Genomic DNA, 24085 nt, shown 5'->3' with positions numbered 1-24085 from the left:
GGATACTCGTTGGCCAGAGGCTCAGCCAGCTCAGCGCCCACTGGCCACTCTGCACTGAGCCTCTGTCTCCACTGGCAATCCACTCAAGCCATCTTCATTCTCCCTCATGCGTGGGCTCAGACGGCCCTGTTTTCATTGGCTGCCCAGTCCTGAAGCTCGGTCCCTATTGGTTGCCACTGAGGTAGCGTTTCCACTGACAGCAAATCCAATGGACGGATGGGCTTTGTCTCCTCTGTGCCAGGCTGCCAGCTGTCCCAACTTGTGCCGCCACCCCGTCCCCCCGGCCTGCATTAGGGCTGGGGGGCACTGGGGGAGCCTGAAGAGGACCCAACAGCCTCCAGGAGCCTCTGGTGCTGACGAAGGTGCTTCCTCCTCTCGTGTTCCCCCGTGACTTCACACACCAACTGGGCAGGGAAGGCCCCAGGAAGCCCCTTCAGCCAGCCTGGGGAAAGAGAGACAAGGGTCTAAGTGGGACCGGGGCAGGGGGCAGGTCAGGACGGAGAGGAGGCCCAGTGGGGTCTAACGCCTGAAGGTCATGGCGGGTGCGGGGATTAGTGGAGAAGCCTTGGCGAATTGGTAAAAAGGCCATTAGAGGTGGAGGAAACGTCAACATCAAAGAGGGTCGGGGTCCTTCTGCTCAGTGTTATGTGGCAGCCTGGATGGGAGGGGAGTTTGGGGGAGAATGGATACATGTATAAGTATGGCTGAGTTGCTTTGCTGTGCACCTGGAACTATCACAACATTGTTAATAGGCTATACTCCAATAAAAAGTTAAAGAAAAAAAGAAAAGAGGATCGGGCTCCCTCCTCTGTCAAGCCCTGCGTTGACTGCTCATCTCACGCAGAGTGAGAGCCAGACTCCTTACAGGAACCTACGAGGACCCACGTGATCTGGTCCCCATTACCCCTATGATGTCATCTGCTTCTCCCCGTTTTCCTCACTCCCTCTAGCCACACTGGCTTCCTTACTGCTTCTCAAACACACCGGCCTGACTCCTGTCTCCCTCTGGGACACTCTTCCCCCAGACACCACGTGCCTAAATTCCTCACCTCCACCAAGTCACTGCTCACACGGCGCCTCCTCAACAAGGTCCCCCTCGACCTCCCTACTTAAACATGTAAGCCTACCCAACCCCGGGACTCCTGACCCCCCTTGACTCTGCTCCACTTTCATTTTCCCACAGCACTTACCACCTTCAGACAGTATAATTTACTTACTTTTTTTTTTAACATCTTTATTGGAGTATAATTGCTTTACCATGTGGTGTTAGTTTCTGCTGCACAACAAAGTGAATCAGCTCTATGTATTCATATATCCCCATATCCCCTCCCTCTTGCGTCTCCCACCCTCCCTATCCCACCCCTCTAGGTGGTCACAAAGCACCGAGCTGATCTCCCTGTGCTATGTGACTGCTTCCCAGTAGCTATCTATTTTACATTTGGTAGTGTATATATGTCAATGCTACTCTCTCACTTCATCCCAGCTTCCCCTTCCCCCTCCCCTTGTCCTCAAGTCCATTCTCTATGTCTCTGTCTTTATTCCTGTCCTGCCCCTAGGTTCCTCAGAACCATTTTTTTTTTTAGATTCCATATATATGCGTTAGCATACGGTATTTGTTTTTCTCTTTCTGACTTACTTCACTCTGTATGACAGACTCTAGGTCCATCCACCTCACTACAAATAACTCAATTTCGTTTGTTTTTATGGCTGGGTAATATTCCATTGTATATATGTTCCTTATTTATCTTGTTTATTCTTTATTGTTTCTCTTCCACTAGAATGTATAGTCCAGCAGGGCAGGAATATCTGCGTGTTTGGTTCACTGGTGCTGAGAACAGCGAGTGGCACCTCTAGGTGCTTAATAAATATTTATTGAATGAATAAGTAAAAGAATCTCTCACCTTCGGGGCTCTTGTATAGGTGCTTGTGGGGAGCCCTGGACTCCAGATTCCGTCCCTCAGTCTTGGCAGGTGTGGAAGTCTCTGAACAGAGTTCCTGGGAACAGTCTGGTCGGGGTGGGTGACATTACAGTGGGATCCAGACTCTTTTTAGCTTCTCCCCATTTTCCCCTGAAGACTCACTTTTCCTTCCCTCCTCCCCTCTAGGGAACACTCACCACAGTCCTCATAGATGGTGCCCGGGGAGCAGGGAAGGGGGCCTGGGGTAGGGAAGGCTCCCAGCCAGCGCTGCATGTCTGATCTGGTGGGAATAGAGGGAAGGGTCACAGTTGGCCCCGGAGATCCTCCTGGGGGTTAGTTAGGCATGGGCTTCGGAGGAGAGATATTAGGGAGAAGGGTGGTGGACTCGGAGAGGTCAAGTGAGGGTCCCCAGGGTGTTTTCTGAAAGAGACACAACTCACAGGGATGAAGCTTGGAGTAGCCGGTGGGTGGGACGGCCCTGGTGGTTGCTGAGAAGGGAGAGGCGGAACGTAGGTGGTCCAGATGGGTCCGGGACCTGCTGGGCCTGGACCAGGGAGCGATGGGCATAGTCCAGAACCTGTAGCCGCTGCCCACTGCCCAGGGAAGAGGAAGTTCAGAGGGAGAGCAGGGGTCCAGCTGGAATCCTGCCTGGGCTGCCTCCCTCCCTGAGACCCACCTCTTGGGCTGAGTGATGAGCAGCAAGTCACTGAAGAGCAGCAGGCAGAGGGGGGTGAAGCGGGGGCGGGAAGCGAAGAGCACGCCCCCCCTTCTGCATCCTAACTCAGTCAGCTCCCCCTGCAGCTCCAGGCGCCTGGACCAGGAGACCAGGGGCAGGGCCTGTGAGGAAGCAGGGAGGAGGTTCTGACTTCCCTGCAGCGCCAGCACCGTGGGGAAAGGGAAGCAGGGAGCCCGGGCAGGATCTGACCTTGACCTTGTGGAAGCGCAGCCTCTGCGTGAGCCGGATTAGCTCCTCTGTCTGCTTCATGCGCCCCACCTCGGCGCTGCACCGCTCAATGATCTGGGTAAGGGGAGCCAAGTCACCCACCCCCACTCCCTTCCACCCCTTCCATCCCTCCCTACCGCCTCCTCACCTCCTCCAGCCCCAGCATCCCCCTCCAACCTTGCTGACAGCACCCAGAGCCTTCTGGGCATTCTCCTGGCGGTTGGACCCCTCCTCTGTCTGGCGCAGGATATTCTGGGGATGAGAAAGAAGGGTAATTGGGCCCCTGCTCTGTGGCTCTGGGATTCAGAGGGGCTGCAGCTCAGAGGACCCTGCCTGGCTTGGCATTTGGGGGTTCACAGGGCTGGGGGACCAGCCTCACCACTCTCTGTCTGCATAACCCTGAGCAAGTCAGGTTACCTCTCTGAGTCTCAGTTACCCCATCTGTAAAATGGGGATAACTCCCACCTTCCATACCATTAGCATTGTTGTGAGGATTCTGCAAGCAAATATACGTAAAGTACGTAGCACAGTCTTTGGGACATAGTAAATGCTGAAAAGAGGGTTGCTATTATTTTAATAATTATCAACCACAGCTATTAGTACAAACAATATAGCGTGGGGTTAAGAGTGCCTGGATTTAAAGTTTGTCTCCATCAATTACTATCTGTGTGACCTGTGGCAAGTTATTTAACCTCTCTGAGCCTCAGTTTCCTCATCTATAAAGTGGGGTCAATAATAGTTCCTACCCTCACATAGTCGTTGGTAAGGTTAAACGAGCGTATTGCACTTAGAACCATGTCTAGAACAGACACCCAACAGTTGTTTAGCTACTATGATTAATATCATCATCATTATTATGTTGTTGTTGTCTGCACTGGGGATATACAAAGCTGAATAAGGCAAGGGCACTGAGGATCTAGTTGGGGACTCTTCATACTGAGATCCCCACATCAGGAGACCTAGTTCAGGGAGAAGTTTCTACTCTGCAACAGAAGTGTTTCTCACCCCTTTTTTCAGTATCAACCCACTAAGGAATCTTTTTAGACATTTTTTCCCTAATCGTTCCCCCCGCCCCCATCAAATTTTAATACCACAGATATACTGTATATCTATTTATACACCCTGGCCCTTTGGAGTACCACAAACCATTGGAATATTTAAGATTTTTTCGCCCCCCCAAAGAACGAGTTTTTGCCTCCTTGAGGGTGATATCACCCCACTGGGAAGGCATACGGTCAAAGACAGGACTGAGAGGACCTCAAAGACCGCTCATCACATTCCCCCTGAGACCTGGAGAGAGAAAGGGACTTGCCCAAGGTCGCTCAGCCAGTTAGTGGCAGAGCTAAATCTAGAATTCAGGTCTCTAGCCAGAGGCTCTTTTCCTGCACGCAGACGGCTCCTTGAAACGTTTGGGTAGCTCCAGGTAGGGTTTGGTGGGTCCTGGACGGAGAGGCCCCGATTAGGAGTCCTGACTTAGGGGATTCTTGTGTTTGTGGTGGGGTGGGAAATGGTGATGGTGGGGCAGGAGGCCCCTGGGGAGAGCTCTCCAACGGGGTTGGTGGGGCCGAAAAGGGCCCAAGCCAGGACGGGTACCTGCAGCAGCATGCGGAGCCGCGTGATGCGCTGAAAGGGCAGCAGCAGGAAGGACGGCAGCGGGAGCCGCTGGCACTTGGGGAGGCTCTGCAGCCGCCGCAGCTCCGCAGAGAAGCGCACGTTCGTGTCCCTGTAGAAGCAGGCGCAGGCTGGCATCTGCCTCGAGGCCCCGATCTCCCCGCAACCTGCCCTGGCCTGGACCCCGACCCTGCTCCCCATCTCCCGGCAGCACTGGTGACGTGGCCCCGCCCCTGGGACGCTCACATCAGGCGGCTGTACGTCTCCTCCTGATACTGCTGGTTCCGCACGTAATCCACGTACACGGAGAAAGGCCCCACGGCGTGGGCGTGCACCACGTCGCACAGGTCGCTGATGTGGGGGGAAGAGCGCACACGGGACAGTAACTTCCCTAGAAACCTGGGGGAGTGGGCGACAAGTAATGGAGGGGGGCAGAGAGCCAGGTGTCCCGGCTTCTTGAGGGAAGAGCTGGGCACTAAGTGGGCCCTGGAGGGGAGGCCCAGGGACAGGAGAGCGCTGAGGAGTGCTTCCTCCCGAGGCCCGCTTGCGGAGAGGTGGCGGCCCCACTGACCGCTCACTGACTCCCTGGACGCGCTGCACGTTGGAGAAGAGGGTGTGGTGATCCCGGGGGGTGAGCGTGTCCCGGAGCGCCTGGCTCAGCACAAAGGTGTCGGTCAGCAGCCGCAGGGAGCGCAGGTACGAGGCCTCGGATGTCACCACCTCGAACAGGCTCTGAGGAGGAACAGCAGGGCCTTAGTGGAAAGCCCAGCTCCCAGGCAGCCCAGGCGCCGGGTCGCAGGCTCCTCCCCCCCACCCCCCCCACCCCCGCCGCGCCCGACCCCAGGTGCATCCACCTCCTGCATGCGCCTCTCCTGGGGGCTGAGGGTGTCCAGGAGGCCGCTGGCTCGCACAGCCGGAAGCTCCTGCCACAGCGTGTTGCGAGGTCCGGGGGGCCGGGCGAAGGGGGGAGCTTCCCCAGGATTTGCTGAAGAGGGTCCCCCATCCTCACTGACCCCCCACAGCTCCTCTGACAGCACGGCTGCTCGATAGGTCTGGTACAGGGGTTCTGGAGAGCAGATGTCGCACATCAGCGAAGTCCAGTGCCCCGGAACCCTTGCCCACTGCTTGACGGTCTCAGCAGGGACGCCCCAGGTGCAGAGGCCCTCACCGTCCTGCAGGGGCAGCTCCCAGTTCTGCCCCTTCAGCTCCTCCAGCTCCTCAGCCTCCCTGTGGAAAGAGAAAAGGATGGAATGCTCCTCACGTGACAGTGTAAGGGGGTAGGTTGTGTGCAGGGACTGTGACCGAAGCCCGGATCGTTTTATGTGCCTGTTGTATGTGAGGCCCGGTACTAAGTGGGCCCCATCCATTCCTGCAGTCTCAACTACTGTGCACCGGCGACTTCCAAGCCTCCATCTCCAGGGCTCTCACGGAATGACCATTGTCTGGAACGTCCTATGGGTGCCTCGGTACAACTCAAAATGGGTAGACCCAGCTCTTATACCTCCCCGCTCTGTTCTGGTCATCAGCACCACCATGCACCCTTTCACCCAAAGTCGAAGCCCGGGAGAATCAACTCCAGTAAATGTTGGTTGAATAAATGGATGGCCTCAGATTAACTCTGATAATGGTGGTGAAATGATTAACAGGCCCAGATAACACAGGAGAGATGTTCCTGGTTGATACATGGATTCACAGGCAATAATTTCGATAGAAGCTCAAAGTGGGGGAACTAAAATGGTTTATTATGGCCCTGGCTCGTCACCGATATCAGACCCCAACAACTTTATGAAGTATTTGGTATGTTTACCCCCATTTCACAGGTGAGGAGGCTGAGACCCAGAAAGGTTAAGTGACTTGTATAAGGTCACACAGCTGATAAGGGACAGAGCTGGGATTAGAAACCGGCACTGCTTGTCCCTAGAGGCCTAGGCCTTCTTCACTCCACACTCGTGGGGGTGGGATTCAGGTGGACCCGAAGGTTAGTCTGCTCTCAGGTAGGGATAAGGGTGGGAGTGTTTGGTACCTGCCCTCCGTGGTGGCTGGAGGATCGTTCTGAGGGACGCCATCGGGACTGTCCCCTAGAGAGAGAACCAGAGAGAAGAGAGAAAGCCTCCAGGATCCCCAGCCCAGGCCTCCTGACTCCCGCCCAGCAGAGACCGTTACTGTAAAAACTACAACTCCGGTCAGTCCCAGAGCAGCAGCTGGTGGAGGAACAAGAAGCCCAGGGCCTGCTGGGGGTTGTAGTGAGTTTGTGTTCAGAATGCTCCACCTCCACCCGGTGGAGCCCAGTGGCTCCTTCCCAGCCCAGAGGTCCACTCCCTGGGGGCCCTGTACCTGTCTGGATTCCATCTTCGGAGGGCAGATCGAGATCTGGCTGTGGGGCGTCCCCAGAGCCGGTGACGTCCTGTCTGACCCGGGTTGGTTTGGGGGGCTTGAGGGGTGGCAGGAGTTTGCGCTCAGCAGTGGAGCGGTAGGACGTGAGGACGACTGGGGGCTGGCCGAGGCTTGGAGGGCTGGGGCGGGAGCGGGAGGTCCGCAGTGGGGAGGCCCGGCAGGGGACCCTGGGGCCGTCCTCATAGCCCCCCAGCGGCACCCATCGGAGCTCCAGGCCGGGCCGGGCTACGTGGCAGACACAAGGGCAGCAGGCAGGGCAGGCCAGCACAGCATCTGTGGGAGACAGGGGCGTCCTTAGGACACCCACCCTCCCCAGGCCTCCTCCCTCCCCTTAACCTGCCCAGCAGCAGGAACATGGAGGTCAGCCCTAGGCATCTATCCCCTCTACCCTGACTCTCTTCAAACCCCCCGAAATCTGAAAACCAGATTTTCCAAACATGGAATCCAGTTTTTAAAAAGTAGCCCCTTCAAGTACCCAATCTTAAAGCCCTGAAAACAAAGAAGAGGAGCTGGATCGAGCCAGCCCGGGCTTACCTGGAGTGCCGTTCTCCTGGGACCCACTCCCAGCGAGGATGCCCTGCGCGGTCTCTCTCTCTCCATTCACATCCAGTCCCCCAGGAGGACCCGGCTCCAGGGCATCTGGAGCCTGGACCTTGCCTTCAACCCCCCATTCGAACCTGCCAGCCAGTCTCCGCACGGTGCCTGCGGCCGAGGCAGAGCCATCCTGGCCAGGGGCCCGGGTCGAGTGGAGCAGGGGCAGAGCCGTTCGGGGTGACCCTGAGGGTTTGGGTGGGGGCACTGGAGACCGGGGAGCGGGTTCTGGGGAGATGGAGCGCCGGGACACTGGGCTGGGGGTGCCGGAAGGCGAGTCTGGGGAAGTCTGGGAGTCGAGGCTGGCTTTAGAAGCTGACGGGGGCAGAAGGGCTGGGGGCTTGAGGGACGAGGCTGGGGGCTCCCAGAAGATGGGGGTGCACATCAGTGTTGGTGCCTCGTTGGCAGTGAGGGGAGGTTCTTGTGGAGAGGAGCCGTTGTGGTGGGCCCCCGGGGACTGGGCAGCCCGGGGGCGAGAAGGGGGGCGGGGCCGGATGATCCGAGGGGGCTTCTGGGTAGGGGGTGTTGCTGCAGGAAGAGACTGAGCTGACATCTTCCTCCGAGCTCTTCCAAGGAGTGGGGTACGCTGCTGGAGTCATCCCCTGAGGAAGAGGGGCAGAAAGAGAGACCCTTAGTGCCCACGAGTAGACTGAGTCCTGCGAACAGAAATGTTTGCAAGTAAATGAGCCGAGATTTCAGAGTCAGGAGGGAAGGCGGGTACACTTCCTCTCTTCCCATCTCCACTGTCTTCTCCCTTTACCTCTCACCCCTCCTTATTCCATTCCCTGAGGACTCTGAACCCTCCCTGGCACCCCCAGCCTCCATGGCGCTCTGTCTTTCAGCCTCTGCTGCCCCAGTCAGGCCAGAGGAGACAGTGAGGCCAGAGTTGGGGCACCTGGGTAGAGACCCAGGCTGGGGGAGGGGTGCAAGAGAACTGGATCAGTAAGGGCAGTGGGGTGTGCCGGTAGAGCCGCTGTGTGTCTACCTGATTTATTGTGTTTTGTGTCTGTAGTGCGTGCTGTGGAGGTTTGTGTGTGTGGTTTAAGCGTGAGTGGACATGCTGTGTTTCTAGTGCTACATGAACGGGGTGTTGGATGCTGTGTTTCAGAGTCTATCTGTTACACGCGAGTGTGCAGTGGGAGCGTGGAGTGCACAGTGTGTCTAGCGTGTTGTGTGAGACGGGGCTGCAAGGGTGTGTGTGTTCCGTGCTGTCGTGTGGGGCGTATGCGCGGTGTGCGTCTGCCTGCGCGCCCGCCCGTGCCTGGGCCGTGAGGGATGCATCACTATTTCCCTGCTCCAACGGGCCCTCCGCCCCCATTTCCCAGTTCCTCTCTCTGGACTCTCCCTTTCCGGATTATTTTTAGTCTCCTTTTCCTGCCATGAAGGTTCCTGGAGCCTCTGACCCCAAGAGACCAGGAGGCCCCCGCATGGTCTCTCCTGCCCCGTCCTCACCCCTGCCTGTCTCCCAGCCCCCCACCTGGTCCCGGAGAGATGCCCCGGTGGAAGCCTGGGTCCCGCCAGGATGCCTAGAGGGTGGTCAGGAGGCCAGACTAAGGTGAGGACCAATGGTGCCAAGACGCTGGGGCCTGGGCTCACTTCCTCCCGCCAGGAAGGCGCTGTAATCCTGAGACGGCAGCAAGGTCCGGGCTGGGAGACCTGGCGCCCCCAAACTCCCCTGTGGAGTCAGCAGGAGAGTCAGATCCCTCCAGGCCCCAGATTGGTTTTTGAGAAATGATGCAGGGTGGGGGCTGGGAGCTGTAGGCTGGGAGTCTTGCAGCTCAATGGCCTCTGTGTTCTGGCAGGAAGCTCCTTAGGTGACCCCGGGCAGTAGCCTCGCCAGCTGGCCAGCTCCTCCCCAGCCCCCCCTCAGAGATCCCTGCCCCCCTCAGGTACCTGCCCTAACTTCCTTCCCCCGCCCCCCACTCAGGCCTCTCGCAGGGATCCAGGTACTCGGCCCAAGCACTCACCCTCGAGGCCTCTCCACTCTTGGTCACCTCCCGGGGCCGAGTGAGTAGGGGCAGGAAACAGGAATCGGATCCTCCTCCCAACCGGACACCCCCCCCCCAAACCACACCACACTCCACATGCGCACACTGGGGCTCTGGAAGATGTGAGGGACCCCGAATGCCGGGTTTCAGAGGATAACAGAGTCTGGGGAAAGGATGAAACTCAGCCGTGGAGAGTGGACTGTTTGTGCACGTTGTATGTGCACGTCCTGTCCTGGGTCCGCATGGCTGTGTGGACAGCGGCCGGGGATGGACAGGGGTGGGGGTGAGGACAGGGTGGCAATGGCACTGGCTGGGCTGGCTGGAGGGCGTGGGCTCCAGACACCTCTGGATTGCTGAGGGATGGGGTGTGTGTCCCTCGACGGTGTCTGACCATCTCTTCCACACCTCGCATGACAGCCTGTCCCTTTCGCATCCAACCTGTCCCCGGGGGGTGAGTCAGCCCATTATCTCACACCAAGGGACCCCACCGCCCACCCCGGTTTCCCCCTCCCTAAATTTACCTTTATCTTTTTGGAAGCGGTTTCTATTTTCAGCCCGTCCTGCCTGCCCCTTGGAACAAGGAACGCGGGGCCGGGTCTCTGATGGTCTGTTCCTGTGTTTCTGGGGCGGGAACTGAGGGCCCAGATTGAGATCTCCGCAGAGGAAGCCAGTTCCTCAGCCCCACCCGGCCATTGTGTCAGGCGAGCGTGTGTGTGTAGTGGACCAAGGGGTCGGTGTGAGATCTCAGTGCACCCCAGGTGGATATGCCCTCTGTGGAGCCCCCTGCCTGCTCCCCATTCTCAGTCCCTGTCTCTCGGGGTCCCAGCCCCTGACTCTCCCTGTCCCCCTGGGAGGCTTTGATGTTGATTGGCTGGGAGCCAGTACCCCTGGGGGCGGGGGCAGTGGGCAGGGGTCCCTCTCACCTCTAATTTGCTCTATGATTGAAGAGCTGAGTTCTCAGGGCTCAGAGTGTGTCATAAAAACAGCTGAGGGGGCGGAATGAGCCACACCCCAGCCTGGGAAGTAGGGTAATGAGAGGAAGATGCAAGGGCAGTTAGGAACTCAGGGGGCCTTTGCCCACGCCCAGGTGCTTGCTTTTGCCAGACTCACACACACACACACACACACACACACACACACACTCCAAACAAGACACTAAGAAGAAAAGCCAGAAAACTGGGTTAGAACATATATTTTAACTCATTTTTCCTCAGAGTAAAAGACAAAAGTCCAGAGTAAAAGACACGGTCCGACAATGAACCTAAACCTCTCCTCTGAGGCACATTCCTGCCCCAGGGCCTTTGCACTGGCTGTGTCTTCTGCCTGGAGACCCCCTTCCCAAGACATCCCCGTGAAAGATTCCCTCACCTCATTTCTCAAATATCGCCTTCTCAGTGAGGCTGCCCTACCACTCCTTAAAATTGCGTCACACCAAATTCCTGACCTGCCTTTTTTCCCATAGCAATCATGCCTTATAGTATATAGTGTATTACTATTAAATTGACATAGTATGTTTATAGCTACATACACATTAGAAAGTAAGCTTCCTGTCAATAAATAAATGATGACATTTTAAAAAGAAGAAAGTAAGCTTCCTGGAGGCGTGATCTTTATCTTTTTTGTTCACTGATACACCCTAAAATTCTGGAACAAATTCAGGCACATAATAAGAGGTGCTTAATATTTTGATGAATTGAACAAACTGAGTTGAATCCTCCCCACAGCACGACTCCCCTGGCTCTCCTTTCCTCTCTCTCTCTCTCTCTCTCTCTCCCCTAGATTCCAGGGAGACAAAATCTCTGCAAGTGTGCCTCAGAGACCCTATCAAGAAAGCCAGATGCATGTGTGTAGCAAAACAAATCCTGTTTTTTGTTTTTACTAAAATAAGAATGTCTTTATTAGTTTTACTACTTACAACAATAACATTTGAAAAGATAACTGGGACTTGGCGGTTCAGTGGTTAGGACTCCACGCTTTCACTGCCTAGGGCACGGGTTCCATCCCTGGTTGGGGAAGGAAGATCCAGCAAGCTACACAGCACGGCCAAAAAGAAAAAGAAAAAGATAACTAACCCCAAAGTGCTGGTTGTCGGCTGCAGACATGGTGGCACTTGGTACGACATGAACCACCCCAGCTCTGCATGGGGGTATGGGCACAAAAAGAGGAATTAGGTGGGCTGGGCCGCCCATGCACCTTTACCTGTCCTTCCTGGCTCGTCTGAGCTTACTTCCTTGTCCTCTCTCTGTCCTTATCAGAGACCCATCTGAAGGCTTTTCACCTGCCTGCCTGGTGGGGAGAGACTTCCTCTGCTCCCAAAGGCAGGATAGCATGTTTTGGGGAACTGAAGTTTGCTGGAGCTACACTGAGAATGTTCTAACACTCCTGACAAAGAGGTTCCATTTGGCCCCCTGCTCAAAGCAACCACAAAGATGAAAAGCATGACATTTCAGATCTATACAAATCACCGTCTATTTATGCCCCATCTCATTCCGAAAAGAAACTTAGCTCTGAAAATCGTATCGTGTGATATGTGCCAGATTATTTTTGCACAAACACCTTTTATTTATTGTACAAATATTTTTGCAAAGGTACTGAAGATTTTTATTTTATTTATTTATTTATATAAATTTATTTATTTATTTATGGCTGCGTTGGGTCTTCGTTGCTGCGCACAGGCTTTCTCTAGTTGTAGTGAGCGGGCGCTACTCTTCATTGAGGTGTGCGGGCTTCTCACTGTGGTGGCTTCTCTTGTTGCAGAGCACGGGCTCGAGGTGCGCAGGCTTCAGTAGTTGTGGCACTCGGGCTCAGTAGTTGTGGTGCACGGGCTTAGTTGCTCCGTGGCATGTGGGATCTTCCCGGACCAGAGCTCGAACCACCCGTGTCCCCTGCATTGGCAGGTGGATTCTTAACCACTGCACCACCAGGGAAGTCCCAGAAGATTTTTAATATGATACATTCTTCCACCACCCCAACAAAGCAAATGTTTTCTCTTTTTCTACCTTCCAAACGTGCCATCATAGTTTCAATTCTGTTTTCTCCTTCATAACTATTTGCCATGTCACTACATACATGGACTTTGTAATTATAATTTTCCTGGAATGTACTATTGCATCAACTAGATTTTGTCACCCTGCTAACAGCAGTAAAAGTCTTCTGGGAAACTCTTCATCCACCACCCCACTCCATGTGGTTCCGGTGCGACCGTCAGTCACAGCAACCTCCTCCTGCCCACCGGAACCAGATTCAGCCAATCACAGGATCCCATTCCTCTGGCCACAGAGACTGGCCCAGGAATGAGCAAATCACCCATGCCAGGATGTCCTGCCCCGGGTCTCTGGGAAAGGGCATCTTTCTCTTTCTTCCAAGGTCACAAAGCAGGAATAATATAAGCCTGGAGCAATCTGCGTCTTGGCCTCCCTTTCCCCACAATGGAGGAAACTAGTCAATAGTGAGAGAAAATGAGCCCCACACCGGAGGGAAGCAGAACCAAGGGATGGAGGGGGCCTGACATCATTTAAGCCCCTTGGACTGCTCGGTTTCGGGGGCCACTGAATTCCCTTTTGTGCTTAAGCTAGTTTGAGCTGAGTTTCTGTCACTTACTGTGGAAAAAATGTTAAACGCTATAATTCATTCTCGAGTGCAGGCCATTTGGGCAGCTTCCAGTTTTTGGCATTACAATTAATGCTGCAGTAAACATCTTTGTGAAAAACAAAATACTTTCAATTTAAAAATGATTAATGGGCGTTCCCTGGTTGCCTAGTGGTTAGGATTCCTGGCTTGCACTGCCGTGGCCTGGGTTCAATCCCTGGTTGGGGAACTGAGATCCTGCAAGCTGTGAGGTGCAGCCAAAAAAATAAATAAACATTTTTAAAAAATAAAAATGATTAACAAAGTAGCCCCAGAAGCTTCAAGGTGGTTGGTCTTGATTTTGCCCAAAGATTCTTTGCTGGAAGGTTGGAGGAGTCCTTGGGTCTTTCTATCTCACCCCTTTACCTCCACATCAGGTGGCTTCGACCCTCCTTCAGTCCTCCTTACGTCACTCACCTGGTTGTTAGGAAAATCAGGTAAAGTTTGGCCAGGCCAAGAGGCAAGGCATGGGTGACCATCTGGGGAGACCATAGAAGTGGAGAAGCAGTGAAGAGGAGAGTAGGCCCATCTGGAGAACTGTGAGAGGGAAGCTTAGCTGATATGAAAAGAGGGGTATGAGGCTGGAGGAACATGTAGCGGCCACCCCACGGGCAACCGGACAGGGCAGTAGAGGCACTGAGGTTTCTGAGCAGGCGGAGGAGTGGATGGCAGGAGTTTTAACCAGTTGCCCACCCATTCCCCCTCTTCTGGTACCAGCACCCAGTTTTCTTTTGGGAACCCGCCCTTCCATCATTCTAGGTCCACATGGCCCATTCTGGGGGGAATATATGACCCAGAAGCAGCCAGTCGGCACATTTCCTCTTCCCTAGCTACCGAGATTGGTTCAGGGGTGAGCGTGTGACCCAAGCAGGGACAAAGCTTAATTCATGCAAAAAAAATCCCTTCCAACGGGAGAGGAGCTCATGATGAAAGAAGTGCTGAGTCCCACTGGCCGCTGATAGGGCCAGGACATTGAACTCCAACAGAATCCTTCATGGAGTACAAAACACCTAGGCCCTCTTTTTTGTCTAGAAAGCTATTAGGGGTAGGTAGCCTGCCTGTGGTGTGGGATAAATCAGGAAGCGGGCAGTGAGGAAACGCTGGCCCGCTCTGGGAATCCATGCAGGTTCTAATCTGTGCGAGGATAGAGGATTCTGTCCAACTGCCACTAGGTGGAGGGTGAGCACATCAGGTATGGGGCCTGGCAGCCAATATGAAGCTATGGGTGTCTAGGCCACCCCAGGTAGAGGTGCAGAAGAGGCACAGCTCCGTGCCTTCCAGGCCTCTGCACCGTTCACTCTCCCCTCTCCGTGGTTTCACCCCTTCTCTCAGACCTGGGGCCATCTTTGTGCTTCCCCTCCACTCCTCTCACACGTGTCTCAGGACATTCATACCCAGGGGGAAACAAAAATGATAACAGCCTATGATAATCAACACAGCATGGTATTGGTGAAAAAACAGACACATAGATCAATGGAAATGGGCCAACACAAATACAGTCAACTGATATTTTTTAAAAATTGAGGTATAGTTGATTTACCATATTATATTAGTTTGGGATGTACAACATAGTGATTCAAAATTTTTATAGATTATATTCCATTTATAGTTATGATAAAATGTTGGCTCTATTCCCTGAGTCAACTGACTTTTGACAAAGGAGCAAAAGCAATTCAATGGAGAAAGCATAGAATTTGCAACAAAACTTCCTGGAACAACTGATATCCATATGTAAAAAAGACACAGACCGGGCTTCCCTGGTGGCACAGTGGTTGAGAGTCTGCCTGTCGATGCAGGGGACACGGGTTCGTGCCCCGGTCCGGGAAGATCCCACATGTCACAGAGCGCCTGGGCCCGTGAGCTATGGCCGCTGAGCCTGCACATCCAGGCTCCCTGTGCTCCGCAGGGCAAGAGGCCACAACACTGAGAGGCCCGCGTACCGCAAAAAAAAAGAAAAAAAAGACACAGACCTTACATCATTCACACTCAAAAAAGATCATGGACCTAAATGTAAAATACAAAACTATGAAATTTCTAAAAGAAAGTATAGGAGATAATCTAGGTGACCTTGGGTTTGGCAATAAGTTTTTAGATACAACACCAAAAACATGATCCATGAAAGAAAAAAAATTGATGTTAGACTTTATTATAATTAAAAACTTCTGCTCTGTAAAAGACACTATTAAGAGAACGAAAAGACAAGTCATAGACTGGGAGTAAATATTTGCAAAACACTTATCTGATAAAGGACTCTTATCCAAAATACACAAATAACTCAAACTCAACAACAAACCACCCAGCTAAAAAAAAAAAAAAAAAAAAAAAAAAAACCAGGGAAAAGGACTTCCCTGGTGGCGCAGTGGTTAAGAATCCGCCTGCCAATGCAGGGGACACGGGTTCAACCCCTGGCCCGGGAAGATCCCACATGCCACAGAGCAACTAGGCCCGTGAGCCACAACTACTGAGCCTGCGCTCTAGAGCCCAAGAGCCATAACTACTGAGTCCACATGCCACAGCTACTGGATCCCGCGTGCCTAGTGCCCGTGCTCCACAACAAGAGAAGCCACCGAAACAACAAAGAGTAGCCCCCGCTCGCCGCAACTAGAGAAAGCCCACACACAGCAACGAAGACCCAACATAGCCAAAAATAAATAAATAAAATTTTTAAGAAATAAAAATTAAGCTTATTTTAAAAAAAAATAACACTTTAAAAGTTGTCTATCTGGGGCTTCCCTGGTGGCGCAGTGGTTGGGAATCCGCCTGCCGATACAGGAGACACGGGTTCCTGCCCCGGTCCGGGAGGATCCCACATGCCGCGGAGCGGCTGGGCCCGTGAGCCATGGCCGCTGAGCCTGAGCGTCCGGAGCCTGTGCTCCGGAACGGGATGGGCCGCAACGGTGAGAGGCCCGCGCACGGCAAAAAAAAAAAAAAAAAAGTTGTCTATCTGTAGGCATCTGGATATTAAAAATGAAAGGCTTCAGCAGTGGTTCTAAAACTTTAGCACATATCAGAATAACCTAGACGGTTTGTTAAGCCCCTGTCAGGCCCCCGCCTTCAGTGCAGGAGGTCTAGGATGGGCCTAGAGAATCTCTATTTCTAGTAAGTCCGCAGGTGCTGCTGCTGTTGCTCCAGGGACTGCACTTGGAGAATCACTGGTATAAACTCAAAGATTAAAACAATGATGAACTCTCATCCTATAAGCAGATAGGGTAGGGGGTCCCGGAGAAAGAGAACCCCACATGGCTTTCTTGACATAAGAGAAGCCATTTTAGGTCTAAGCCATTTTGTGATCTCAGCCTGGCCACAATGTTTGCCCTAGAGCAGGTCTCAGTAATTAATGATCTTAGGGGAACAAAAGCATGCAGGAACAAAGGCAAAGCATTCAAGAAGCAACAATTCAGCGATAAAACAGAGTCCTAGGTCCTCCTCAAGGGATATGCATAACAATCTGATCTTTTTAGTTGTTCTACCGGAACCAAGGTCCCCCATGCAGGTGGAGGATGGTAAGTAACTAGGGGCTAAAACCGCAGACTGGTGGGAACCTAATGATGTTAACTTTCTTCAGATGCTTGAGACTTCAATCAACTAAAGCTTGGACTCCAGCAACCTTCGCCCCTATTCTATGTTGATTCCTCTTCTGCTCAAGCCCCTTCACGAATAAGCATACACCACCCAAACCCATTCACTAATATGCATGTATCCTTAGCTTAAAATGTCTCCAATTTTGCTGTTCGGGAGACACTGCTTTGGGAAAGATCCCCTGTGTTCTCCTTACTTATAAATCCTTCCTTCTCCCACTCTTTGGCTTGCTTGTGTCTTTTGGCTCGACACTCACCAAGAGATGAATTCAGTTTTCTGAGTGTCAATCCCAGCCAGCAGGTGGAGGCATTTGGGGAGCATCCCTTGGAAATTTTCAGGGGACCCTTTCAGAGCCTCTCCTGAGAAGCCCCGTTATCTGCTCCACCCCTCGTGCCTAGCCCAGAGGCTCAATGATTTAGCAGTACACTGGGGAGATAAGACCCAGACTCAGTCCCCCAGCCCCGGGGTGGGGGGGGCATCCAAGAACTCCCAGAGTACTGGAGGACTCAGAGTAAACAACTGCTAATCAAATGAGAAACAAGGGTAAATGCCTGAGGAGCAAAGCAGGATAGAAGTGGCTAAAAAGCTTCAAGGATCAGGAGATGAAGTTCAAGATGAAGAGTGATTTGGAGGTCACCAAAATAAGGGTGCAAGGACTTTCACCGGCAGTGGGAACAGGATACACACGGGCACAGGGTGACTGATAATTGAGCATCTAGAGAAAAATGCAACACTTTCACTCAGGTTTGTGCAATAAATAATTATCATTCTCACTTTACAAAGGAGGCTCTGAGATGTTAAGTAGCTTGCCCAAGGCTACCCAGCTGGTAAGCAGGAAGACCCAAACTGGAACTCCAAAGGCCTCTGGTCTAAGTTTGGTGGCTGCCTCACACACTGCTGTGCCCCCTTGCCTCCTCCTCCCGCCCCAGAAGACATCCCCTATCCTCCTGCCACCTTTCTCCAAGCCTTCCCCCCTCAACCCCTTCCCAGCTAGCTTCCCTAGTCTCTTTTCTCAGAAGTTCTTGCGTAATTAACCATTACCAGGCTCAGGAACTAGGAAAGGAAGGAGTCCAGAGTCTCAGGACCTCTCCCACCACTCGCTGGCCCTGTGTAACCTAAGCCCAGGGATCAAAATCCCGCCTTACTTAGCCTGTCTGGCCTTCTCCCTGGTTTGCTGTGAGGATCAAAAGAACGTAGGGATGTGACTATGTTCCCTCGCCATCCTTCGGGACCCCTTCCTCCGCGCCCGCAGCCACCACACCCCCGCGCTGGAACCTACAAATATTTTACCAAGCCTAAGGAGATCTGTCCCGTCCAGTAGGTGTGTCCCACCTGCCTCGCGGGAGGAGCCGCAGTTTCCGGGCTCTCCTGGCGCCTGAACCAAGAGGGAGTGAACCTACAGTTTGGCAACCGCACCCGGCGATGACCCGGGATACAAGGCGAAGGAGGGGAGCCCTCCGCCCGCAAGAGCAGCAGCCCAAAACATGCAGGTGAGGGACTGCTGCCTCCGTACTCGGCCTCTGCGCCCGTCCAGTAACCCAGGGTCCAACCTCTCCTCCCCGCCAGTGATAAAACCTCTGCTCCCCGGGGACCCCTCCCAGCACTCCGAGTCCGCAGCCCAGGCATTGGTACCGGGGTGGGGAGAGTTAATTCCAATCGCCTCTCTGCGGATTCCGGAGGCCGGGTCGCCGAGAGCACCTCCCATTGGCCGCAGAGGCTCGGCGCTGATTGGCTGAGGCTCTCGGCTGTGGCTCCCCATTGGGCGTCGCTCTCCAGTGATTGGAGTGTGGCGGCCCGGCCTCCGCAGGTTCCCTGGGGTGAAGCTGCTGCGGGCTCCGGCCGTTGCCTGAGGGCGCTCATACCCGGCCGGAGCCTCGACTTCCTTCCCCGATCCAGACCTCGTTGCTGTCCGGGGACGCCACTGGATCTTCTCCTGGATCCTTTCCCTCCTTAACCTGCAGATTTTCTTTTTCCTTCCTCCCTGGCTCCGGTCTCCCAGCTCCGCGTTTCCCTCACCTACTCCCGGCCCCCATAGCCGGCCATCCTCAGCATCCCACCTTACGCCCTCCTGGCTTCTGCCCCTCCTTGACCTCAAATCCCTTGATTAACAAGTCCCCGTCATAACCCTCTCGCCAGACTCTCCTAAACTCATATTTCTTCTCTCTTTGCCATCTCCTGACTCCCAAATTCCAGCTAACCCTTGACCTCTTGACATTTGACCCTGACACTCTTGACTCCAGACTTCTGCATTTCTACCTCCTGCAGCCTGGACTGCTGGAACTGAGGCTTTCCCCTGATTTTCTGACTCCGTTTCTGAAGCTCATTTTAACTTTCTTACCCCTGGGCCAGTTCCTGCTACTGCTGTCCCACCATGGACTTCTTGATGAGTGGCCTGGCAGCCTGTGGGGCCTGTTTGTTCACCAATCCCCTGGAGGTGGTGAAGACCAGAATGCAGCTGCAGGGAGAACTTCAGGCCCCCGGGACCTACCGACGACACTACCGAAACGTCTTCCATGCCTTCATCACCATCGGCAAGGTGGATGGCCTGGCAGCCCTGCAGAAGGGCCTGGCCCCTGCCCTCTTATACCAGTTCCTGATGAACGGCATCCGGCTGGGCACCTACGGGCTGGCTGAAGCTGGGGGCTGCCTGCACACAGCTGAAGGCACCCTGAGCCCTGTCCGCAGCGCAGCAGCTGGGGCCCTGGCTGGGGTCATGGGAGCCTACTTGGGGAGCCCCATCTACATGGTGAGAAGAAGGGTCTTGCTTGGGGCCTTCAGGGCAGACCTTTGGTGTAGGGTGGGTGCCTGGGCCTTCACAACCTGATAGTGAGGTTGGAAATGGATTTGTGTAGGGGAGGGTGAGGAATTTGATTAACATACATCAACGGGTGTGGGGATCAGGGGAAGTCCTGGGCGTTACAGAGTTACTATCCCACAGTCTGCCCCTTTGAGTTAATCTGGTATCGGTGAAGGGTCAGGAACCTGAGCCCAGAAAGGGGAAGCGACTAGCTCAAGGTCACCACAGCTGCTTGTTGCTAGGACTTGGCCCTGCTTAGCGCTCTTTCTGGAAAGATGTTGGGAGGCAATGAGTTCTGTAGAAGGAGAGGCAGTCTGGTCTCACTCCCAGAGTATGAGATTCGGGGACAGTGACTGGAGTTCTCCAAAGTCAGCAGGACACATGCCCCCCACAGGGCTTGGGGGCCAGAGAGCAAGTTTTGCCGATGACCCCTCACAACCTGCCCCAGAGCCTGATGGGGAGCCTGGTCATGATGGTGGCTGAAGATCCTGTCTGCCGGTCTGGGAGTAGGAGCTGGCATGAGAGGTTGGACACCAGGTCTTGCCTAACATGAACAGTCTTAGGAATTGTTGCCATTCTCCAACCTCTCCATCCCCACCCCTTCCCCCAAGGGAAGAAGGATGTAGAGGGGGTGGGGTGTCTTGCAGTGCTAGGAGAGCCATCCCCTGGGACTGGAGCCAAGGGACACAGTCTCATGACCAATTTATTAGGTGGGAACAACAATAATTATCAGGTTAGAAGGATATTCATTACCGAACACCCAGAGGAAGTGTGAAGGGGTCAGGCATTTGGCTGTCTGAGGTGGGGGGCTGGCTGCTGGGCCACAGGCTGTGATACTCTCTCGTCTCCAGGTGAAGACACACCTACAGGCACAGGCAGCCACAGAAATTGCTGTGGGGCACCAGTATAACCACCAGGTGAGGGTTTTCCAACCCGCTGGCGTCCCTGCCCATTCTCTTCCATTTTCCCCAGGTTTCTGCCTGCACCCAACAGCCGCAACCCAGCCATGGCTCTGCCCAGCCCATCAGTTCGGCCCTACTCTGCCCCTGGAGTCCACCCAGACCCTCTTATCCCCATGTTCCCTGTTCCTCTAGCTTCTGCACCTATTTCTCTTGCCCCGTTCTCCTGACCTGCTAATGTCCTCACGTGCATATACCCGGCCCTGTTCTGGGGTGGCGAGGGAGGGAAGGTGGGTTGGCAGACAAGCGAGGGCCACATTCATGCTCAAAGCCCACATGGCACTGGTTGTCTAGACATCGGGTGCCTTTTATGGACCCATCCTTGGCACTGTTAGGGGGTGGCAGCCCCTGATGCCTGGGTGACTGAACCCCGCCCCCATGGTTTTTTCTCTGCCCTCCCCCTCCCCCAACCAGGGCATGTTTCAGGCGCTAATCAAGATTGGCCAGAAATATGGTCTGGTGGGGTTGTGGCGTGGGGCCCTGGGCGGCCTGCCCCGAGTTATCGTCGGTTCCTCCACCCAGCTGTGCACCTTCTCGTCCACCAAGGACCTCGTGACCCAGTGGGAGGTACTGCCTGGGAAGGGGGTGGGGCCACCCTGGGAATGTGGGCAGGGGGAGGGCAAGCTGAAGTGGGCTCAGCTTGAAGAGGGACAGTGCCAACATTCAATGTGAGGGAGCGGCAGGAGGACTTGGGGGGATCACTGTCTCTTTACAACCTTCCCACAGTTCTCTTGTCACTTCCTCCCAGGTGTACCTGAGTCCTCAGGGCCTTCCGCTCTTCCTCCTTCACAGTGTTATCACCGGTGGGGTGGAAGCTCCCTGAGTTACCAGCTCTCCACTGTACCTGCAGCACAGGGCCTGGGCTTTCCGAGGGCTTGAATGATTGGCTGACTGACAGAGCTCTTCCTCCCTCCCCCCCTTAGATATTTCCACCCCAGAGCTGGAAGGTGGCTCTGGTGGCCGCCATGGTGAGTAGCATTGCGGTGGTCCTGGCCATGACACCCTTTGACGTGGTCAGCACAAGGCTCTACAACCAGCCCACAGATGCTCAGGGCAAGGTAAGGGAGTGCTCTGGGGTGCAGGACAGCAGGGAAAGCCAGGGGGTGAGGGAAGCAGATTGTGGGTGCAGGTAGGAAGCCTAAAATGCAGGCTGCTGAGGTGAGGCCTCTGGTGGGCTCTGACAAACTCTGCTCTTCCTCTTCAACCTTTCAGGGCCTCATGTACCGGGGCTTGCTGGATGCTCTGCTGCAGACAGCTCGGATAGAGGGCATTTGGGGCATGTACAAGGGTATAGGTGCTTCCTACTTCCGCCTCGGCCCCCACACCATCCTCTCCCTCTTCTTCTGGGACCAGCTGCGCACACTCTACTACGTGTATACCAAATAACAACAGCCACTCTTCCAACACTCCACCAAGTCGGCACTCCTTGGACTCTTCTGACTCCATTGTTATGACCTGGTGACTTCTGACCAGATAATCTTTCATCCATCAGAGAGGGACCACCAACCCCACTCCCCATCTGTTTTCTCAGGGTTGAATCACTACAAGGGATCGTTTCCCTCCCTTCCTTGGGTGTTGCTTTAAACCTTCCCTACCTGTACCCCTGTGAATTTCACACCCCTCTCTCAGGGCTGAACCAGTCACTGCAAAGTGTATTTCCTCCCTTCCTCCACTGCCGGCCTTGGGTCCCTTCTGATCCCATGCACAATTTTAAACTCCACCGTCCAAGACCAAAGGGAATTGGGGGGACCCAGGTGTTCTGTTGGATTCAAAGGCGCAGAGATTATATTGGTTATAAAGCAAGTTTATTTCTGCAGAGAGGAGGTGTCTTATGTTTATGCACTGGGAAGGAATTAGGGGAATATATCCAACCCTTTGATCCCCTTGCAGAACAGAGGCCCGAAGTCTTCAGAAGCAGCATGCAGCATTTCAGCGTCCTTACTGGGGACCAAAGATGTTGGGATCGTGAAGGGTCAGACTGGTCACCAACTGTTCAAAGTCACCCAGGCTCCAGGGCGGAAGCGACAGATTTTCAGGGCCAAGAGATGACCTATTCTCAGGGCTTGGGGTGAGGAACAGATAGAGAACATCATCTGGGCCTTGGGCTTGTAAATTCCCATTTCCTGTTTCCCAGAGGACCTGGTTATCTGTGACCCCAAACCCCTGGCCCACTCCCACTTCCTTGGAGGACCCCACCAGCCAGTCTCCCTACTCTGCCCCTCCAAGCCAGTTCTCCTGGGGACCCAGTCATGAGCGAGGTGCCCTTTCTGTTCTCCTTACGGGGGCTGATTGAAGGTGAGCAGGAAATCAGTCTGGTACTGGGGCAGCCGCAGCAAGGCCTGGTACAGTGTCACATACTTTGCTACCTAAAGTGATCAGAGTCAGGATGCTTACCTGATTCCCTAGAGCCACCCCCTTCACCCCTCCAAGACGTCTCACACTCCCCTGGCCCTCACCTGCTGGTTTTCTTTAGCTACCTGCTGCTTGCCAGAGAGGATCCAGGCTTCTTGACAGCAGCCCCTCAGGGCCAGGTTCTCCAAAAGGAGGGGCTGCACAGCCTCCACTTGCACAACCCTAGCCTCCTGCACCCCGCCAACGTCCTCAAAATGGTACCTGGAGTTGGGGGAGCAGGGTCAGGGAGGGGCATTTCTCACTGCCCCTTACAAGCATCTCATCCTAAACTTCGCTCATTTCTGGTGACGTGGTGTTACCCTTGGAGTTCTCATTGCCCAGATTAACGGTCCCGCCACAGGCCCCGCCCACTCTTTCGGCTCTCGTCCTCCCATTGGCCAGCCGCGGGCCCTCCTCCCTCACCGCGCTGCCTCTTCGCCCTGCACGTGGGCCTGCAGCTCCAGAAGTTCCAGGATCAGGCTCTGGTCTGTCACGCGATGACAGAAAACTTCTTGATTGTCCGGGACCGGTCGAAGGTCGCTGAAGAGAGGCGAGGCAGGCCCTGGTTGACCCCGGCTACTTCCCGCAACCCACCTGGTCAGCCTCCTTTGGTGCCCGGGCCTTCTTACCTTACGTCGATGGCCCCCGGAGGGAGAGTGGCGGAGAAGGCGCCCCCGAACAGTGGGTAGTCTCGCGTGGGCTCCATGGGCCTGAGACTAGGGTATGGGCATTAAAGATTTAAAAGAAACCCACGTGGGGCCACTTGGCATCACCTCCGTTTCGCAGCAGCCCCGGCCCCCTTCAGGTCTTCCTCTGCTCCTGATCCTTTAGGATTTGGCCCCGCCCCGCGATCACGCTGGCCAATTGGCGCCCGCGCCTTGGGGGGGCGGTGCCCCAGCGGAGCTCCTCCCGGAAGTCAAGCTCTTAGAAGGGCGCGGGGCGGGACTGCGGGGTCCGCTAGGAGCTGAGACTTCTGTTTAGGTTTTGTGACACTCTCGTGGTCACTAGACCGCGCCCGCCGGTCTCCTCCTTCTAAAGGGGTCGCACTTTATAAGAGTGTTGCCTGAGACCCACCGTAGGGGCCGTTGCTCGTCCAAGGGACCGATGTCTTGTGGGGTCTCCTGAGTTGGTAGGGATAGTTTCAGGGTCTCCCGTATCACTCTCTCCCGGGCCTCTTGACAGGGAGTGAGCTGCCAGCCAGTTAGCTAATTCCCGGATGCATGGAATTAGGGGAACAGTGGGGCCAGGTGTGCGGGGCCGGGTTAGGATTCAGGCCTCACGCCTTC

General features: G+C 54.6%; 3 protein-coding genes across 5 annotated transcripts; 1 reads left to right on the top strand and 2 right to left on the bottom strand.

Annotated features, from left to right (window-relative positions):
* Window positions 1-290: 290 nt before the first annotated feature.
* On the bottom strand, window positions 291-8011 carry ARHGEF15 (Rho guanine nucleotide exchange factor 15; the record flags this gene model as incomplete). The annotated part of the gene is made up of 15 exons (XM_082861802.1): window positions 291-442; window positions 1902-2006; window positions 2117-2199; window positions 2360-2512; window positions 2596-2756; window positions 2845-2937; window positions 3040-3114; window positions 4456-4585; window positions 4720-4872; window positions 5045-5205; window positions 5328-5539; window positions 5642-5700; window positions 6497-6551; window positions 6808-7140; window positions 7402-8011. 15 exons carry the CDS (start codon window positions 8009-8011, stop codon window positions 291-293), a joined length of 2535 nt encoding a protein of 844 aa, XP_082717928.1.
* An 11012-nt stretch (window positions 8012-19023) lies between these two features.
* SLC25A35 (solute carrier family 25 member 35) lies at window positions 19024-21794 on the top strand (the record flags this gene model as incomplete). Of its 2 annotated transcripts, XM_082860312.1 has the most annotated exons (5): window positions 19024-19398; window positions 20301-20366; window positions 20823-20975; window positions 21332-21466; window positions 21621-21794. In XM_082860312.1, the coding sequence occupies 5 exons, from the start codon at window positions 19024-19026 to the stop codon at window positions 21792-21794; spliced, it is 903 nt and encodes a 300-aa protein (XP_082716438.1). The 2 variants fall into 2 exon arrangements, with proteins under 2 accessions (XP_082716438.1, XP_082716439.1); XM_082860313.1 differs by lacking the exon at window positions 20301-20366.
* A 434-nt stretch (window positions 21795-22228) lies between these two features.
* On the bottom strand, window positions 22229-23624 carry RANGRF (RAN guanine nucleotide release factor). Of its 2 annotated transcripts, XM_082860315.1 has the most exons (5): window positions 23429-23624; window positions 23223-23339; window positions 22865-23021; window positions 22689-22774; window positions 22229-22470 (listed from the first exon to the last, which is right to left on the bottom strand). In XM_082860315.1, the coding sequence occupies exons 1-5, from the start codon at window positions 23503-23505 to the stop codon at window positions 22347-22349; spliced, it is 561 nt and encodes a 186-aa protein (XP_082716441.1). In that variant the 5' UTR covers window positions 23506-23624; the 3' UTR covers window positions 22229-22346. The 2 variants fall into 2 exon arrangements, with proteins under 2 accessions (XP_082716441.1, XP_082716442.1); XM_082860316.1 differs by lacking the exon at window positions 22689-22774 and having other exon boundaries at window positions 22392-22470.
* Between the last annotated feature and the right edge of the window lie 461 nt (window positions 23625-24085).

Source organism: Leucopleurus acutus (assembly GCF_964270905.1).
Source record: "Leucopleurus acutus genome assembly, chromosome: 19".
In the NCBI taxonomy this organism is placed as follows: domain Eukaryota; kingdom Metazoa; phylum Chordata; class Mammalia; order Artiodactyla; family Delphinidae; genus Leucopleurus; species Leucopleurus acutus.
The sequence above is the reverse complement of the archived record's forward strand: the minus strand, read 5'-3'. Positions and strand labels throughout refer to the sequence as shown.

Excerpts from the sequence above, each read along its gene's own strand:
- RANGRF (XM_082860315.1), bottom strand. The coding sequence starts at position 23,505 with ATGGAGCCCACGCGAGACTACCCACTGTTCGGGGGCGCCTTCTCCGCC. Across the intron at positions 23,022-23,222 it reads CAGGGCGAAGAGGCAGCGCG|GTACCATTTTGAGGACGTTG; the intron begins GTGAGGGAGGAG and ends CCCCAACTCCAG. Across the intron at positions 22,775-22,864 it reads TAGCTAAAGAAAACCAGCAG|GTAGCAAAGTATGTGACACT; the intron begins GTGAGGGCCAGG and ends TGATCACTTTAG.